The 19,396-nt window shown below is 36.5% G+C and overlaps 1 protein-coding gene across 3 annotated transcripts in view; it reads right to left on the bottom strand.

Annotated features, from left to right (window-relative positions):
- Nucleotides 1–19,396, bottom strand: part of usp13 (ubiquitin specific peptidase 13) — a 38,483-nt gene that overhangs the window by 6,218 nt on the left and 12,869 nt on the right. Inside the window, exons 8-18 of one of the 3 annotated variants that reach the window (XM_067459695.1) lie at nt 18,983–19,173; nt 18,598–18,669; nt 17,413–17,506; nt 16,529–16,654; nt 11,527–11,680; nt 11,061–11,235; nt 10,175–10,263; nt 9,544–9,666; nt 9,146–9,172; nt 8,801–8,944; nt 772–938 (exon numbers count right to left, since the gene is read on the bottom strand). In XM_067459695.1, coding sequence (XP_067315796.1) covers nt 772–938; nt 8,801–8,944; nt 9,146–9,172; nt 9,544–9,666; nt 10,175–10,263; nt 11,061–11,235; nt 11,527–11,680; nt 16,529–16,654; nt 17,413–17,506; nt 18,598–18,669; nt 18,983–19,173 — 1,362 coding nt within the window. The remainder of the gene's footprint in view (nt 1–771; nt 939–8,800; nt 8,945–9,145; nt 9,173–9,543; nt 9,667–10,174; nt 10,264–11,060; nt 11,236–11,526; nt 11,681–16,528; nt 16,655–17,412; nt 17,507–18,597; nt 18,670–18,982; nt 19,174–19,396) is intronic. The other 2 variants (XM_067459696.1, XM_067459697.1) reach the window with 2 other exon arrangements.

The raw sequence follows: 19,396 nt of genomic DNA, 5'->3' as shown, positions 1-19,396 counted from the left end.
CTGCAGTTTTGGAGATGCTCTGACCCAGTCGTCTAGCCATCACAATGTGTCCCTTGTTAAACTCACTCAAATCCTTTTTTAAGGATTTTTTTTTTTCAAATCACAAAGACCATTTTACCTGGTTCTAACACATCAACTTTGAGGACAAAATGTTTACTTGCTTCCTAATATATCCCACCTACTAACAGGCGCTGTGATGAAGAGATAATCAATTGTAAATCACCTGTCATAATGTTATGCCTGATCCGTATACACATTTATTTGCCAAGCAAATTTTTACTGAATAACAGCATGATCTACGAAAAACGCCAAACTGATACAAATTTCCTTCAAAAAAAGGTTGTGAAGGTTAGCCAAGTAGTTCAACAGAAGAGATGGCTTCTCCAATCTCACATGCTTAGTCGAAGAGCAACGAGGGACAAAACGGATTCTGACAAGCTGAAACTTTTTGCGTCTGTGTAACATGACAGAGTATAATAGTTATATTCCTGCCAAAGAATCACATCTAACAATTTGCCGCTAGTAACAGTTCAAATTAGTAACATCATTACATACAGTGGCCCCAAAAAGTACATGGACACTTTTGGACACTTAAATGTATGAATTTCATCTTTTCACATTTCATCTAGAGTTCACACAGGTGTTCTATTAGTATAACCGCAGGTGTAGTTTATCATAATGCAATGACATTCATTCATTTAAGTGTGGTCTAGGTGTCCAAATTATTTTTCAGGGCAACTGTCCATGAAGCAGATGAGGCAGGACACTCACTGTGGCTTTGAGAGCCTTGATTGTGTGATGTCTGGGGAAGCCCATGGAGGTGAGGATGGAGATGCTCTCTTCTGGAGGCTGGTTGTCCAGTGCACTGGTGGTAGGGAGGCTGGGGCTGAGCAGGTCTGCTTCCATGTAAGTGGGAATTGCCAGAGGCTCAGCGAAATCTACAGTTAGTAAGTTTCACAAGAGATGTAAGAGTCTTGGTAACACTTTACACATTGTTGCAAATGTTATGTGTACTTACTATAGTATTATCAGTAAATTATCCATAATTATATGCAACTAACACTAAACCAAACCCCTATAGTATGTTGTTAATTAATATTACTCAGTATTTAAATACATAATTAATAATTAATAATAAATACGTAATCCCCATCCACTGAATTGGCTCTATCACCCTCTCTCCTCTCCACCTATCGCTGGTGTGTGGTGAGCGCACTGGCGCCGTTGTACTGTGGCTGCCGTCGCATCATCCAAGTGGATGCTGCACACTGGTGGTGGTTGAGGAGAGACCCCTGACATGAGTGTGAAGCGCTTTGGGTGTACAGTAGTACATTTGAAAAGCGCTATATAAATGCCTCATTCATTCATTCATTCATTCATAATTACTCTGTAACAAGGACACCTTACAATAAACCAAGTCTTTTATCACATACACAACACTACATTAAAAAAAAACAGATAGATGTAACACTAAGTACATTATGTAGATCTATACATCCAAAGTATCTGAAGAAGAACTTCAGATTCAGTCTAGTGTGCGGATTTATTCACCAAATGTGCAGAGGATGAAAATATCACAGTGGCTGCCCCATTGAGATTACACAGATAAACCGGAAATTCAAATGAACACGAGCCATGTAATCCATTCCCTGTAGTCTGCAACTAATCCTTTAATGTTCAAGATCAAATGCTGTGCTCAAAAGCACACAAACACACACACACACTGTATGACAGCAACATGTTTGACCAATAGAAACTACAAACTGGCCTGTCTCTGTCCTACATGAATAAAACTAAATTATTAAAGGTACTACTGTGTGCCATGCCTAACAATGGACTTCTGGATTAAATAAGGAGGATACAAATTGACCATAAATATAATTAATTATTAGATATGAATTACATATTAATTATAAATCAAATATGAATTATACAATTTTAGATCAAAATAAAATGTATTGTATTATGCAGATATTTAAACAGGGGGAAATGCATTTCTTTATATATTTTATTATCACATTTTTGCCTTGAATAATTATTTTCATTTGCGATAATATGTAATAATAAGAGATCATTCTTGAGAAAAAATCTTTCATATTAGAATGAAGTCTGAAATAGAATAGAACAGTTCTTTAAATTTGAATTCTATTCTATTCACAATATTACAGATTTACACACGCACACACACACACACACACACACACACACACACACACACACACACACACACACACACATGTTGGTCTATGTGGTTTACAGGGACTCTCCATAGGCGTAATGGTTTTTATACTGTACAAACCGTATTTTCTATCCCCTTACACTGCCCCTGCCCCTAAACCTACCCATCACAGGAAACATTCTGCATTTTTACTTTCTCAAAAAAACATCATTTAGTATGTTTTTAAAGCTATTTGAATTATGAGGACATTTGATATGTCCTCATAAACCACATTTATAGTGTAATACCAGTGTAATACACATGTAGTTATACAAATTTGTGTCCTCATAAACCACATAAACAGGCTCACACACACACACACACACACACACACACACACACACACACACACACACACACACACACACACACACACACACACACACACACACACACACACACACACACACACACACACACACACACACACACACACAGTAATACTGTTATATGAGGGAAAATTAATCATTTTAAATAACAGTTTTTTTTCAAATATATTTTATGTAAACACATTTTTATAAAATCTATATCTGTTTATAAATCAGTTCAAAAGTGATTTTAATGTTGTTAAAAGAAGTACACACATATATAACAAACACACATATTATACAAATGTTTTTTTAATTAATCAAGGCAAAAATGTGATATAATACGAGGTAAGAATAATAATTATATAAAGACTTTATGAATTGTCTGCGTAATAATTATAGAAATAGTGAAGATAATTTTATAAAATTATAAAATCAGGCAGAGCAGATTCAAATATTTAGACTTTTTAATATTCAAAAATGTAAAAGTTAGGATTTCTGTTTTCTTTAGACTAGCCATATATATCACCTCCACACTACTGAAGAATGAATGTAAGACTAAAAAAATCTGTGTATGAAGCGGTGTATAACGCACATTATATTAATAACCAGTGTCATTGATGATTATATAGGAACAGGCCCAGCTGTAGGTGTGGAGCAGATGTAAGCCATACGAGTCCAGGAGACGTGAAGCTCAAGCTAATGGGGTTTGGACCACTAGAGACTCTGCTTGTGTGTATGTCTGAGTCTGTTTGTGTTCTCAGGTGGCTGCTTAACTGGGGCAGGAAAGTGAGGAGAACAGAATTCCCAGCTCACAGGTGACGCTGAAGTGAGGACTGTGTTTGCTAGCCAGAAGTGCCATGATAAACAAGGGTGCCTAGCAAGAAACTTAAAATACAACCTTGTGTAAATCTACTCTAGAAAATTCTTAGCCTTAAATCTAAATTTTATTTGGGTTCATTCTTTGGCATGAATATTTCCCCATCAATAAAAGTATGCAAGTATTTACGTCACATGTATTTATCTTAGAGCTGAGCTAAGTGGCATGCTCCAAACATGAAATATTCCCCTGTGGCTGGAACACAGATAATGAGCCGTACAAAGCACACCAGACTCCAGCAGCTTATTTATCTTTGATGCAGCATAGACGGCAGTTAAAATGTATGTTTCCTTTAAGGATAAACTAAGTATATTATCACAGGTCTGTTCTGAAAATAAAAATGCAAATAATAAAATAAAAATAACTAAATATTAATTTCGTACAAATCCCAAATTCAGAAAAGTCAGGACATTTATAAAAGATAAAAAATAAAATAAAATCAAGATTTTGTGATTTGTTAATTCTCTTTAATCTTTATTTAACTGAAGAAAGTACAAGAAAGCTGTTTTAAAACCGTCCACAATTAGCAGCAGGTGAACTGGTAATAGGTGAGGGCATCGTGTTTGGGTATAAAAGGATCATCTTCCAAATAATCTGTCTTTGCACCACTTTGTGCCAAATTTCATGAGGGCGGATTAGAACCTGTAACCTTCGACACAGTTTAAAAAATCCTACCACCAGACCACTAAAGAATTCAAATGTTAACAGCAGATCTATATTTATTCACTAACAGGAAGAATCTCGAGACTAACAATATATTTGAAGCAAATTAATGCAATTATTGTTTGCAAATAGTCCCAAAATTATTATTTTCCAACTATAATTAGACCTTTTTTGAATTTTGTTCACTGTTCTGTTTCTTTATGCTTTATAAAAATACAAAAATTGGTCCCCCCAAATGTTCAAGACACGCCTTGTGAGAGAATAGTCAAACAATAAAAAAAAATAAAAAAAATCACAGTTCTCAATCCAAGATCGCAAAGTATTTAGGTCTTTAACCAAGTACCATACATAATATTGTGAAAAGATCTTCAGGGAATCCAGAGAAATCACAGGCTGTTTAGGGCAGGGGAGGTAAGCTCTGTTGAATATGTTTGACCTTCGAGCCCTCAGATGGCACTGCATGAGAAACCATCATGCTACGGTTTTAAATATAGCCACATGGACTCAGGAATACTTTGGAAAACTGCTGTCACTTAACACAGTCTGAATCTCAGACTTAAATCTTTGAAAAAATGTTTCAAAAAGGAATCTAGAGGAATCTAGCATTTGACCATGTCTAAAGAAATCTAATATTTTACCATGTCTGAACATATATTCAAATGTAAAACTTACAAATAAGTAAGAATTTATGATCTGCAATACTCTGAGCAACTTGACAATTTATTAAAGACCCATGCAGGCACTGGGTAATGGCATTAATGAAAATTATTATTTTATCAGCCAAACATGACTCTAATTTGCCTCTTTGCATTGGAATTCTCTATTTTAACATTAACTACTGAACTAATTTTAATATAAATAACAGAAATATTAGAAGAAAAATATTTAAAGTGGTTTTAAATGGACCATAATTATTGCACAAATAGTATTTAGTACCAAAAGATATCTTCAAAATATTCAATAAATGTTACTAAACTAAAATATAGAACATTTATTTAATTAAAAAATAGTTAAGGTGTACGGTCATATTTGACCATGATAGTAATGAATACCTTAGGGCTAAATTTAAGAAGAGCATAACATTAATGTTAACAATGTTGCATCTCCATCGATCTCCAATGTAAATGTGACACTGTAAATGTGGTTGATGTAATAATAATCAATGCACACTATTCTGTGCTGTTTAGCAAAAATTGATGCAAATACCCGTATAGTGAAGCTGTTGTCTATTCAAATGTATTGATTGACACAGCGCTGGTTTGTTTAGAACAATTGAGAGCGCCTTGATCATGTGACCTTGCGCAGAAGCCCCTCCCATCACGCAAATTCTCGCCTGTTGTGTAGTGAATGAAGCGAATGGAGTCAAAATGTTCACGCGTCCATGTTCACGCGAATAGCGCTATTTATTCGCGTCAATCGCGTCTGGTGTGAACGTAGCATATGGTTATGTGTGCTAAACCGGAACTGAGAAATCGTCAACCGGAAGTATCGAGTGTAATGGCGACGCCCACTAAGACTTGCAGGAAAGTTGTGGATTCAACGGCTCTGGGAGTCAGCCCATTGACTTACTGGTATGTCCTGATCAGTGCTCTGACAACTGAACTAGGGAGCTGATTAAGACGCACCTAATATTAGGCCATGTCCACACTAATATTTCATTTCATTTCATTTGAAAACATATATTTTTCTCTCGTTTTTGGCCTTCCGTCCACACTGAGTCAGCATTTTAAGTCAATGAAAACGTATCGTTTTGAAAACGCTCTCCAAAGCGGATAAATTTGAAAACGGCGTCTTCGCGTCGTAGTGTGGACTGTGAAAACGGAGGCTTTTTATTACTCTGACGCATTTTTAGCCATGTGATGCAGTCATATGACCAATTCACGCCGTATTTATTTTGGCACGTCTCCCAGTCTACATTTTCACTTGCTTTTAGCACTTTATATTCATGTGTTACTCGCAGCAACAACTCCACCACACTGTCAACCCATTTAAAAAACTCAGTGCCTTTTCTCGACATTGCCGCAAAATTTCAAAGAGTAAATAAACGAGTAGCGGAAATGACGCAAGTCCAAGCGTCTTGGATTTGCTCATGCGCAGTACGGCGATGTAAGCGTTTACAGACGTTTCAGTGCAGATGAACATTTTTTGGAAAACGACTGAAAATGATAGTGTGGACGCGGAGCGTTTTGAGACGAAAACTCATTTTTTAAATTTATCCGGATTAGTGTAGACGTAGCCTTAGCCTCTCGTTTCTTTTATGTCTTAAGGGTGTCGCACCCAAGCCTCGAATCTCAGCTCCGCGCAGCCCCGTCTCAAGCCTTATTTATACTTTCGCCTGTCTCAGCTGTGCGAACCTCCGCTGACTGCGCACGCTCCTCCCCCAACGGACGAGGCGTTTATACTTGACGCGCTTATACCGTTGTGCTATTCTTTGAAACGACAGAGGGCGATTTGGAGTAGAAGTGGGCTTACGTGCACAGGTGATGATTCTAGTATTTTAGTTTATTTTAGTACATTTCACCAAAAACCACATTACAAAAGAATCGTGTAAAACTCAGTAAACCTTGGCTTGATATTATTACTTGTGACATGAGAACAAAATATGCCCTAAATTAACGATCTCTTAAATATTTCCTAATTTCACTAAACTTTAATGTCGTGATTTTATTAATTTATTTGCTTAAACCTGTATCTTTATTTAAAATGTCTTATTTCTGCTTTTGTAGGCTCATTCAGTAAATATAAGCACCTAATTTGTATGTGCAAACTGGGGGCCGGTGTGATGAGACGTCATGCTCGGCTAGATTCGCTGAGAACTCGTTCATCTTCGGATGCGAAGCTGCGCGCGGAATTACAAAAAATGCTTATTATTTTGTTGTATGGTGATATTTTTGCAAATGTTTTCTTAAAAAAAATCAATGATATTTGTCCACTGGAACGATCTTTTTAAATTGAAAATGGTTTACATAAAGCAATTATATTTCAAACAGATGGAATTAGAAATACAGGCCTGCCCCTAATAAAAGCCTGCTTCAAATAAAAGCCGGTTCCCATCGGCAGTTCAGGTAAATAAAGGCCCCGGTCTTTATTTGAGGAATTACTATTTCATATTATTACGTGTCGCCAGCTACTTGCCTGGCATGCACAATATAGCCTTTTTAGTCATTTTCTCAGATCCGCGTGAACAGGGACCGTGTTTTTAGTGCATCATTGTCGTGTAAATATACCCTTCATTTTCACTGTGTTCCCATTCTGTTTGCCAGTTTGACCTAGTTTCCGTGTGTAAATAATGATCATGTTCACCAGTTTTCTTGTTAATTAACTCATTAGCTTGTTTTTTTGCTGTGTGTATTTAATGCCGCATTTCATGCAAACCGTAACCCGTGTTTTTCCAACCTTCTACCCGTGAAAGTGCACTGGAAAGGCAGTCAAACCTCGTAACTACATCGATTTACTCCCAGTCACGAGTTCTGACTTCACATAGCCCACAAAACAACAATGGCAGCCCCTACAGATGCAGTCTTTATGGAAGTTGTACATTAAAAAAAAATAATTTATTAAAATAAGGTATTGCTCTAACATTATTTATCCTCAAATGTTATGCATTATCAGCAGCTTTTCTAGCGTTAGTTAGTTTTCAGTCCATTGAGTGCAGGTATAAATTAATACCAAATAAATACATTTCCAAATATACAAATAATATAAAATAAAAAGGTATAACAACTTCTCTTGCCTTATGTGCCATCATGTGTCCTCTGTTTCCCTCAAATAAACCATGAGTAAGCACCTTTGGCAATAGAAATGATTGTAAATTAACATAAGCCCAGTACTAGTCCACCATGCTTTGTTTAAATCTATAGCTACCGTAATTCCTTGCACTCAGGCAGTTTGGTGTGACTTTGCCTGGAACGCTACAAAGTTGTGAGTCGTAAATTAAAAGCTCAAAAACCTGCCTGGACCACAGCATAAGCCATCAGTTCCTGTTAATTCCCTGTCCGGTATAGTTAGTATTAAGTGTAGTTGTGATTCTGTTTCTCCTGCATTTTCCCTTTCCTTGATTAAGGCATCTGACACTACAAGTGACACTGTTTATACCGATTTTGAATATTGTTGGGCCTATACGCTCTCCATATTATATTATTAACTTTATTTTTAATATTTAATATTTGAATGTGAAAATAGCCTTTGAATCATAAAAAATGTCAATACTAAATTGATTCTCAATTTGATTTCCAATGAGGTCTAAAGTAAAACCATTTGAATCTTAGTAAATATTACTGTGAAACTGGAGTTCTTTAAAATAATGTCAACTGGATGATACATATGCAAATGACAGCAATTTCATTTGAGTTAAATGTCTAAAATGTCTACAATGAAGGTGTTCCTTTCAAGGCAACATATAATTAGGTGATACTGTCTTCTGCTCAATTAGACTTTTATTTAACCTTTTAGCCAATGGAGCTAAAATGGCAGACACGGTAGTGTTTTCCCTTTGATTACTAGACTGTGACTGTGACCAGAGCCATTAGAACAAATAAGATCTTATACTTTTAATACTCAGCTGCAAGTTTTAGGCCACAACAAATGTACATAATTTTTCATTCGTATTTATGTAATTTAAATATATATTATTATTATTTTAAGTAATGCTTTTATATGGAACAACCAAAGGACACAAAGGCTATGCCTTTGTTCAAAATGTGTCAGTTCAGTCAAGATACGAGGTCCTACCTGGCTCTTCCATGTGTGCTATTATCCAGTTAAAGGCCATCTCTGCCCCCATATTCCCAGTGTAGTACACTGCCTTTCGACAGGCTTCCAGAGGGAAACCCATCTCTGCCAGTTGCATCACGGATGACTCATCTATTTCTGGAGCTAAGGAACAGGTAAAGAAAATGGTTACTTCAAATCAACAACATCCCACAACTAACAATTCATATACAGATTATATGTGAGGTCAATTAAAGCAGTTTATTCAAACTTTTAAAATTGTTAATGGAATAAGTATTTTTGTAGTGCATGTGTACCGTGTATAATTAAAATATGTAAGGAAGTCATCTTATAAGTGGTACTTACATTCCAAAGAGTTGTTTGTTGAAATGTCTGAATGCAAAAACAAGACTTAGTACAGCGCAAAAGGGAATAATGAGCAATTGTGCAATTTCAAGCATGCATTTTATATATATCACACTTGCTAAATATTTAAAACCAAAAAATGAATGTAACTTTTTTCAATTTTGATATATTTTAATTTAATAAAATTAATATTTAAGTAATTTATTCCTGTGATGGCTTAATTTTCAGCATCATTACTCCTATCTTCAGTGTCACGATAATCATGAAATCATTCTAATAGGCCGAGTTGATGCTCAAGAAACATATTATCAGTTGTGCTGCTTATTTTTGAGATCCATCTTTCAGGATTCTTGAATATAGAATACATATATATTTAGAATGGTAGTAAAGATTCTCACCTCTGGTGTCTTCAGGAATGACAATGGGAGGTGTAAGGTCAGGCAGTTCCTCTTCTCCTGTCTGAAGCCCTGTAGCCCGGAGGCGATTCAAGTCCAGGAAATCAGGTACATCTACAGAAATATCTGTAACACATAAAAAAATTTTTTAAGGAAATCATATATATGACAAAAATATATGTACTATATGTTGATACACTCAGAACAGACATGGGCATTATTCCTTTACAAAAACCTTGCCAACATTTTGCTCCACCACAGATCCTTTCTGATACCAAAAATTTCCCATATAGAAAAACAGTGTCACAGTACCCTCTGCTGGACAAGGGAAAAGCCTCTACTGAGTAAACATTACACCTTGAAATCTAATAGTCTTTTGATGGAAGCAATCACGATGCATTGCTCAACATTCACGGCATGTGATGGTCTGAATTGCACAAGAGAGCATGTGATAGGCAGACACAGATGACAAACAAGAACATGACATTAATAAACCTGCTTTGACAGGCTAGATGGATTAAAAATGAAATGATTCAACATTTTGTACATGCTTTGGCCAGCAATGTGTTACTTTAACTACAACAATGTGAAATCAAAATACAACATCAAATCAAGACTACTTAAATTTACACACCTAACTTTTTGGGCACCCAGTCTACACCAAATGTGAACTTCTTAATCTGCACAACCATGTACTCGGGGAAAGATGCGAAACGAGAAGTCCTGAGGAAAGAGAGAGAGAGAGATACAGTCTTATAGAGCAGAGGTTTTTAACGTGTATACAATAATTACAATACCATACACTATGCCATAAATATATAATAACATATCTAAAATATAATATAACCTATATACAATATTAAAATATATATATAAAAAAATAAATCTAAAAGTATGATGTATCCAAAAAATAAATAACTATGAAAAGTGTAATGTTAAGTGCATTAAGAAATGTATCAAGTCAGTAAACATTAAATTGATATTAGTCAAATCTCAGCAATCCATTCATAAATGTACATTTGTAGTATACACTTCTACTAAACTTTTAAACATCTTGTTTAGTTAAAAATCTCTTTAAACAGAATAAACGCTTAAAATCATATGATTCGATTTTAATCTACTGATTGGTTCTTAAAGGTTTTTGCTAGAAAAGGGAAGGGGCATTTGCCAGTTTTTGCCAACCCGGATTGAAGCGGAAGTATCTGATGAACGTATACCATGTACAAAGAGCATTCACTCAATATCGTTGACAGAACGTTTAGCGACTTTTGCTATCTATCTATCTATCTATCTATCTATCTATCTATCTATCTATCTATCTATCTATCTATCTATCTATCTATCTATCTATCTATCTATCTATCTATCTATCTATCTATCTATCTATCTATCTATCTATCTATCTATCTATAATATAAAATTAAGAGAATAATCGTGTATATTACAATTAAGTAACATACTAAATCTAAATTTAGATACTCTTCAAAATTTTGCTGAATGTTTTGCAAGTCATTGCTTACTTCACTCCGGCTGACTTGGCTTGCAGCGCAGAGCTCCAGAAGTCTGGAACATTCTCAGGTTCAGTGAAGGCTTGCAGACAGGCAGTGAAGGGGATTCGAGCTCTCACTGACTCTGGAGGGGGCCGCATGTTCTCCTCAGCTTCCTTCCGCTTACTCTCATATGCTATTAGCTCTTCTGTACAGACGACAAAAACACATGCAATTGAAACACAAATATGTCTAACTGCACATTGGATTCATATAATGACAATAAACTTAAAAACAAATACATTTTTATTTAAAACAATAATATAAATATATATACACACAATTATTATTAATGAATCACCTATAATTTAATAGCTTTTATAATTTTTATAAAAATTATAGTCAGATCAGGTATAAATAGCACTTTAAAGTAATAACTGCACAGTTACATTTTATGTAATACAGGAGCCATGTTCAAATCAGTTGTAGAAGGCATTACCTCTGTTGCTGGCAGCCTCCAGGGGGGCAGGAAGCTGCATAAGGTAGTCCACTCGCTGCATGTACCGCACCTTCTGTGTCTGACAGCACTGCACTCGCTCCTCAACTATGAAGCGAAACACATCGCTGGGGTTCTCTGAGCCTGAATTGTTCCTCTGGAAATGGCAAAACACAATATAGACTATAGAAAGTTTTCTTCTATTCAAGCCATGGCACAGTGGGTAGCACTACACGTTAAAAGAGCAGTTGTGCCCATGGAAACACAGGTTTGAATCTGGCCTGTTCTTATTCACCTTTTCTCCTTAACTTTCCTGTCTACTTTTTTAGGTCCGTTAAAGGCAAAAGAACATAAAAAGTTTGGTCACACTTCATATTAGGCGGTATTGAACTACTATTCACTTAAATGTTAGGTACAGTGTACTTATTGTGTTGATGCAAAATACTTTTGATGCAATCGAGGTGGGACACATGTAAGGTTAGGGACAGGTTTGGTTAGGTTTAAGAGTGGGTAAAGGGGTAAAGGAAGGATCAACAGTGTAATTAAAGATTTAATTAAAGACATTAATTACAGCTGTAATTACAAGCAGGTATAAGTAGAATGTAAAAAGATGTATGTCCACAACAGGTGCATTGTATCAAATGATTCAGTCAAATGTTAGTACATAGTAGTTAAGGAGACTTAAACGGTTAGTTCACCCAAAACATTTACTTCCGTCATTAATTCCTCACCCTCATGTTGTTCCAAATCCATAATCGACCTTCATAGTTCATTTTCCAAACACAAATTATGACAGAAATCTGCCATAAACAGAAGTTCTGTTGCAGCACTGAGAACTTTTAAAGATGGAGAGCATTGAATAATTATGGAATTATTTGACATCACCGAGCAGACATTTAATAGATTAATAGCTCTTCAAACCGAATGCGTACCAAATTGACTTTCTATTTAAATTCAGGTATCTTTAGGGACAGTACAGAGTTAGTCCATAATTAAGATCAACGAGGTCATCCTACAGAAGTTTCGCTATTTTGAGGCCATACAAAAATATACCAGCCCTCCTCTATCAAGTCTGGGATACCAGAGACCACTGAGCAGAGAACAAACCTGCTGAGGAGGTAGAAACGCACTGTAAGGTCCCCCTCACTGTTCATAGGCCCAATGCTATTTCACACAAGGCACAGCTGAGGGCAGCTACAAATAAACCAGTCGACATTCTGAAGCAGCACTAAACATTTCAAGGGACTATAGCTCTGTCTTGGTTTTATGAGGTTGACCCTCTTGGTTTATGTGCACTGCCAGGACCAAAGCAAACGTCAGCAACGATTAGGTCTTGATAAGTTGTATCACTTTAAAACCAAACAAAAGAGAGACAAATCAAGCTTTATATGTTTGTGTAAACAACGACATCAAATCAAAATTGACCCTTTTAATTTTCATAATACAGTTTTCTATCTCAATTGTAAAAGATTCATGATAGTTCAAATATTAAAATGTCCACAGACATTAGCCTTGGTTGCTGGAACACAACCGGTTAAAAGTTTGAGGTTAGGGAATTAATATTACAGCATATTAGAATGATTTCTGAAGGATCATCATGACACAAGAGTAATGATGCTGAAAATGCTGCTTTACCATCCCAAGAATAAATTACATTTTAAAATAGAAAACAGAGAGAGAGAGAGAGAGAGAGAGAGAGAGAGAGAGAGAGAGAGAGAGAGATAGAATGAATATCAGCATTTTTTGCTTTTCATTTGACAGCACAACTCTATTACACTGTAACAGGTGACGATCGCTTTTGAACTAAGCAGCAGTAAACATTATAACGATAAACATTCTAGCACACTAGTGTGACAGCGCTCGTGCAGGATTCGCCTAAAATACTTACGAATACTTAAGAAAACAATAAATGTCAGTCGTCTGAACGTTCACTTCCTCTGGCACGATAATCTTAATGATATTTTGTAGTGTGTGATGCTCCACGATTTTCAAATCATGTAGTGTGAGCATGTTTAATACGGCATGAGCATGTGAGCATGTTTAAGATTTGAGGGAAGAAAATCTGCAAAGATTCTCCTGAAGTGTGTGCTGCAACCAGATTTTACAATTGGATAGGATTTTAAAACTCCTGTGTGAACCAGGCATACCTGTCAAGTATCCTGTTTTAGCCGGGAAGGTCCCATATTTTACCCTTCTTTCCCGCCATCCTCCCTTATTCGTATTTTCCTGTAAATCTCCTGGATTTTAACATGTGTTATTAAAAAATAATAATACCGGAGTAAAAAAAACAAAAACATTTCCAATCTGAGCTCTGTAACTAGCCTCCCGATAACTGCCATCTGCAGTAGCCTACACCATAGACATCATGATGTCTATGGCCTACACTATAGGTGGGCATTGTCACGAGGTTAGTGTGTGAGGTCAGATGACGAGTGACAACGCGGGGAAAAAACAAAACAGAGACGGATGATGGACATAACTAATGATAGAGACGGAAGGCACCCTTGCCAAAAAACCCAAACCCTTGTGTAAATACCTTGATCAATGGGACAGCGAGTTTAATTTTCTGAAGAGGAGCAGGTGGGGGACAGTCACGCGTTTTGTACGTTTTGTAACTGCGACTTCAACATGTGCAACAGCTGAAGATCTTTTAAAGTGACAGTAATCACTTATAATGACAATGTAAAGAACAAAAGTAATTGCTCACTAAATATGCTCTGCTCTTGAGTAAATAACTTCAGTACCTTTAATAAGGATTAATCTACATATACCGTATTTTCCAGACTACAAGTCGCTCCGGAGTATAAGTTGTATCAGTCAAAACAATGCATCATGAAGAGGAAAAAAACATATACAAGTCGCACTGGACCATAAGTCGCATTAGGGCAGAAGCAGAGTGGGAGCCGCGCGCGCCGCGCATGCATGCACCCGTTTGCATGCACTCGCTCGCGCCCGCTCACTGTGCATAAGCGACCAGAAGAAAGTTTGAAGTGAGTGAGAAACTTGTGAGGGACTGGTGAAAAGCAGAGGTTACTTTAACTGTAATGAAGAAAACTAAGAAAGCTAATCGCAGACTGTAAGCAAGATGGTCAGAGCTGAAGGAACGAGTCCACAGACGCTTGAACTCTCTGCCGGGAGAGGCTCAGCCGCGCGAGACGAACGCTGTGTGAATCGTTCTCAGCGAATTTGTATTTTGCAGAATAAGATTTTCTTTATGGGGTATTTTGTTTGTGTTCAGTCTTTCCGACTTAAAGTTTAAAGTTGTTGTCTTTAAGTTAATATTTCAGTTAAGAGATTTTTTCTGTTTTCAGTTATTTTTTTCAGGGGTCGGCTACAGGAGCAGCATAGAGCGCCCTCTCGCGGCTATATGTTTATTCTTTGTCAGTCAGTATGAATTCAATTTGATATACAAGTCGCACCTGACTATAACCAGCCAAACTATGAAAAAAAGTGTGACTTATAGTCCGGAAAATACGGTAATTCATAACTTATGCAGTGCAAACTGATAACAATTTATGTATATTTCCTACTTGTTAAGTTGTTATACAGGTAGGAAGAGGACAGGTACAAATAAAATGTATTATTATTATGGGTTTATGTGAGGATTTATATCTTCCCCCCCCCCCCTGAATTTTAGCAGCATCTAGTGGTGAGGTTGTGAATTGCAATAACCTACCACTCACCCCTCCCTTTCAAAGCACATAGAGAAACTATGGGGGCTGACACAGGGCAAAAACGTAGTAGGCAAGAGCAAAGAGTGACTATCGCTCTATAGAGAAGTTTGTCAGTTTAGGGCTACTGTAGAAACATGACAGATTCAAAATGGCGATTTTACTGTAAAGGGACCCGCGGTGTTTGGAGATAGAAATGGTTCATTCTAAGGTAATAAAAACATAACAGTACATTTTGTACGGCCTTTACACACCACTGAAAACATAGTTATGTGTAGTATATTGCACTTTTGTCAATAGATCCTCATAAATCCTACACACTGCACCTTTAAAAGTGACTTCTTTAAAAAAAAAACATCTAAAATCTTACTGACCCCAAAATTTTCAACAGTAGTGTATTTGCAACTTTGTCACAACACCAATGATGATGATGATGTTGCTTATATCACAGCATCGTTCTGGTCAAAAGCAAACTGCTATCAGTGTGAATGTTCCTTAATAACTTGCTAACCCTCCAAATTGACTTTCCTTTTAAGCTGGTCAACAAGCACTTATATTTTCCAACCCAACCCCTCCCACCACCTGTCATATAGAAGCCATTTTGCATGATCCATTCAATTCAGAAGTGTCCCTTCGTAAATTGTAAAATGGGTTTAGAAATGTTTCTTGTTGACTTACATAGTATATCTCACATTGTAAAAGTCTAACAGCGTTGTTCCTACTGTTGTTTGTTTTTAAGTCACAGAAAAGTGTCAGGGAAGGCAATGGCTTGCATTCTGGACAAAGACCAAGTGGGGAGGGTAACAGGAAGCATTATCTGTGCAACTGATAGGGGTATCTAATTTTAACTCAGTTGAGAAAGTCACTTCAAGTGTGTGTCTGCCAGCAGAGGGGTAGAGAGTACAGTCCAATGTGTCTCCTGAAACCAGAGCCTGCTGACAAGTCTCTAATTCTACAAACACGTCTGGGGAAATTCCGGCCAAATCCTAGAAACCCTTGTTTCTCTGAAATCCTTTTTTACTAAATGAAGATGATTCAAAGAGATATTTGACCTTAAAGCAACAATTCTGTCATATTTAATGTCCTCTGTCGTTTCAAACCCGACACAAAAGGATTAGTCTAGAAAAATGCTGCTCTTTTTCCATAAAATGAAAGCAATTTATCAGCATCTTTGAGCAAAAGAAAGTCAAATAGGTTTGGAGTGACATGAAGGTGATTATGTAGAATTTTCCATTATTGGGTGAACTATCCTTGTAATACACAACATTACGATAATCAAGGTAGGAATACATTTCCACAAAAGTAGATAGAAAGATAGAAAAGCACATTCGTACCTCCACCAGGTTAATTAAGTGCAGGAAGAATTCGTGAGCATCTTGTTGCCGGTTTGAGGAAAAATCTGGATGTCCTTTACTGACCAGTGCTTTGAACATCTTAAGTGAAATCCCTCTTTGCTGCTGCTACAGAGGAAAACAACATGACACATCTAGGCTCAGGGTCACCAAATGCCCTTTAAAATGCCATCAGAAATCCTATTAAGAAAGCTGGATTGCAGCACTTAAAAGGCCACAAAGCTGTACTTGAGGAAAATAGCATGCAGCATTTTCTTTCCCGTTTCATAAAGCATGAAATTAAAATAAACAGTATGTGCATTCTTTGAGAAAGGAAGTATATTATTATGGAACCACATTTGCAATTCGGCAGAAATTCAGTACAACTTCCAAATGACTACAATTTAATTGAATAAACAAAAACGATACAAAAAAAATACAAAAAAGGAGGACACCCAAAGTAATAATTTAGCTAAAGAAACTGTTGAGATAAAATTGTTCATATCTGATATTATGGCTCCTCTCAAAGAAACAATTAAACAAGCTGTACAAGCATACCAAAGGTACATTCACAATGTCAGCACTCCTTTTGGTAGATGCCGCATTGTGTTTCAACTGATTTGCATCAAATTAAACTCTGCTCTGATTTGTTGTGCAATCATTTTTGTTGTTGTCACTTGAAATTGCCAAAGTAAAGACCTCTGGTAACTGCTAATAATTGTCAGCATGAATGCACCTTAAAGTTGGGAACCTTAAAGTCTTAAATGGGTATTGCTCTAGCAACCATAGCAAAACAGCATGCAAAGGACTGCAACTGCAGTAAGTTGAAGCACAGTTATGCAAATCTAATCGAGCCAAATATCAACAAGACAGACCCGGTCAAATACCTTGTATTCTTCTTTCATCACCTGTTCAATTAGTTCTGATTTCATTGGAGGTTTTGAGTACTGGCCTGAAAGAAGTCCATGACCAAGTTTTGCCCTTGAAAAATAAGAAAACAAGCATCCCAATTTAGATACCATGTCTAAATGACACACTTCGAGAAAGATGTGCTGCCATATTAAACTTTCAATCAAATATCAAACAATGCACCTGCAGCCAGTAGTAAAGATATTTATATTATGTTGCATTATATTATGCAAGAATTAGAAGTTATTTGAATTTCAACATGATATTAAAGGGTTAGTTTACCCAACAATGAAAATTCGGTCATTAATTACTTACCCTCATTTCGTTCGACACCCGTAAGACCTTTGTTTATCTTCGTTCAAATCTGATGGCTCAGACAGGCCTTCATTGACACCAATGTCATTTCCTCTCTCAAGACCCATAAAAGGCACTAAAGATGTCGTTACAAAACCCATCTCACTACAGTGATTCTACAATAATTTGTATGAAGCGACGAGAATAGTGTTTGTGCGCAAAAAAACTAAATAACGACTTATATAGTGATGGGCTGATTTCAAAACAAAGCTTCGAACTATTATGAAAAAAACTACAATAATACAAAAACTATTTTCGGCGCGTCATAAAATTATTGTAGAGCCACTGTAGTGAGATGGACTTTGTAACGACATCTTTAGTGCCTTTTATGATTCTTGAGAGAGGAAATGACATTGGTGTCAACTGTCAACGAAGGCCTTTCTGAGCCACAGATTTCAACAAAAATATCTTCATTTCAGTTCCGAAGATGAACGGAGGTCTTACGGGTGTCGAACAACATGAGGGTAAGTAATTAATGACAAAATTTTCATTTTTGATGAACTTAACCCTTTAACATTCGGGTAGTTTAAGTCCCAATTCTCACGATGAACTAGTTGCTTATTAGCATGCATAATGCATATTACTAGAATACTGGTAATTTATTAGTACTTATAAAGCACAAATGAATGCCTTATTCTGCATGACCTTATTCTATTCCTAATCCTACCCAAAACCCAAGCTTAACAACTACCTTACTAACTATTAAAAAGTATTAATTAGGAGTTTATTTAAGCAAAAGTCACAGTTAATAGTGAGAATTGGACTCTAATCTAAAGTGTGACCTAAAAATCAATGACAAAATCACCTACATCTGTGTGTTGAAATCCTGAGTTGGATCGAGTGGTGAGTAGTCAAATATTCTCTGTAGGTTCCCAACATACCTATAATATAAATATTGGTAAGAAAAGCAATTATTTATCTCTGTTACACCTGCATATTAAATTAACTGGTTAAAGAACCTGGCTATAGTAATCTGGCATTGAATCAAAATCATCACATAGAAGAAAAACCAGCAATCAAACTGTAAGACGGTACAGACTAGGAGTCTAAATACTTACATGAAAATGACATGTCTACATTGTGATAGTATTCAACACAGTTTCTTTTTCTCCCCCACCGACCCAATGACAATGGGAGGAGAATGTAGACAAGTGTGTAGAATGCATTGGACCATGAGGTCTTTAAGGTACTCACGCTCTCTGGAACTCTGGAATACTGAAAAGCACTTGCATAGTGGTGCTCAAGTAGCAGCTGTTGCCTAGGTTTTTGATGCCCGTATATCCTGAGCCATAGACAGGCTTTAGCTTTAGACCAGCCTCCTGAATCACTTCCCAGTCACTCACACGCAGCTGTACATGGTTATCTGTATGATGCCCATTCTCTGTCTGAGAGGGATAGATATAGACATTTGAGGAGGTTGGAAGAAGGCAGTGTTGCTTGTCTTTTCTTAAGTAATTAGCCATTGTTTAGAACAGGGGTTTTCAACCGGTTTAATGCCACAGACCCACATATATATTGATTCCCTTCTCCATAGTAAGCTATAAACACTCACCTAAAGGATTATTAGGAACACCATACTAATAGTGTTTGACCCCCTTTAGCCTTCAG

The sequence above is a fragment of the Pseudorasbora parva genome, chromosome 12, assembly GCF_024679245.1.
Source record: "Pseudorasbora parva isolate DD20220531a chromosome 12, ASM2467924v1, whole genome shotgun sequence".
NCBI classification, from domain to species: Eukaryota; Metazoa; Chordata; class Actinopteri; order Cypriniformes; family Gobionidae; genus Pseudorasbora; species Pseudorasbora parva.
This window is presented reverse-complemented; position numbering and strand designations above follow the sequence as displayed.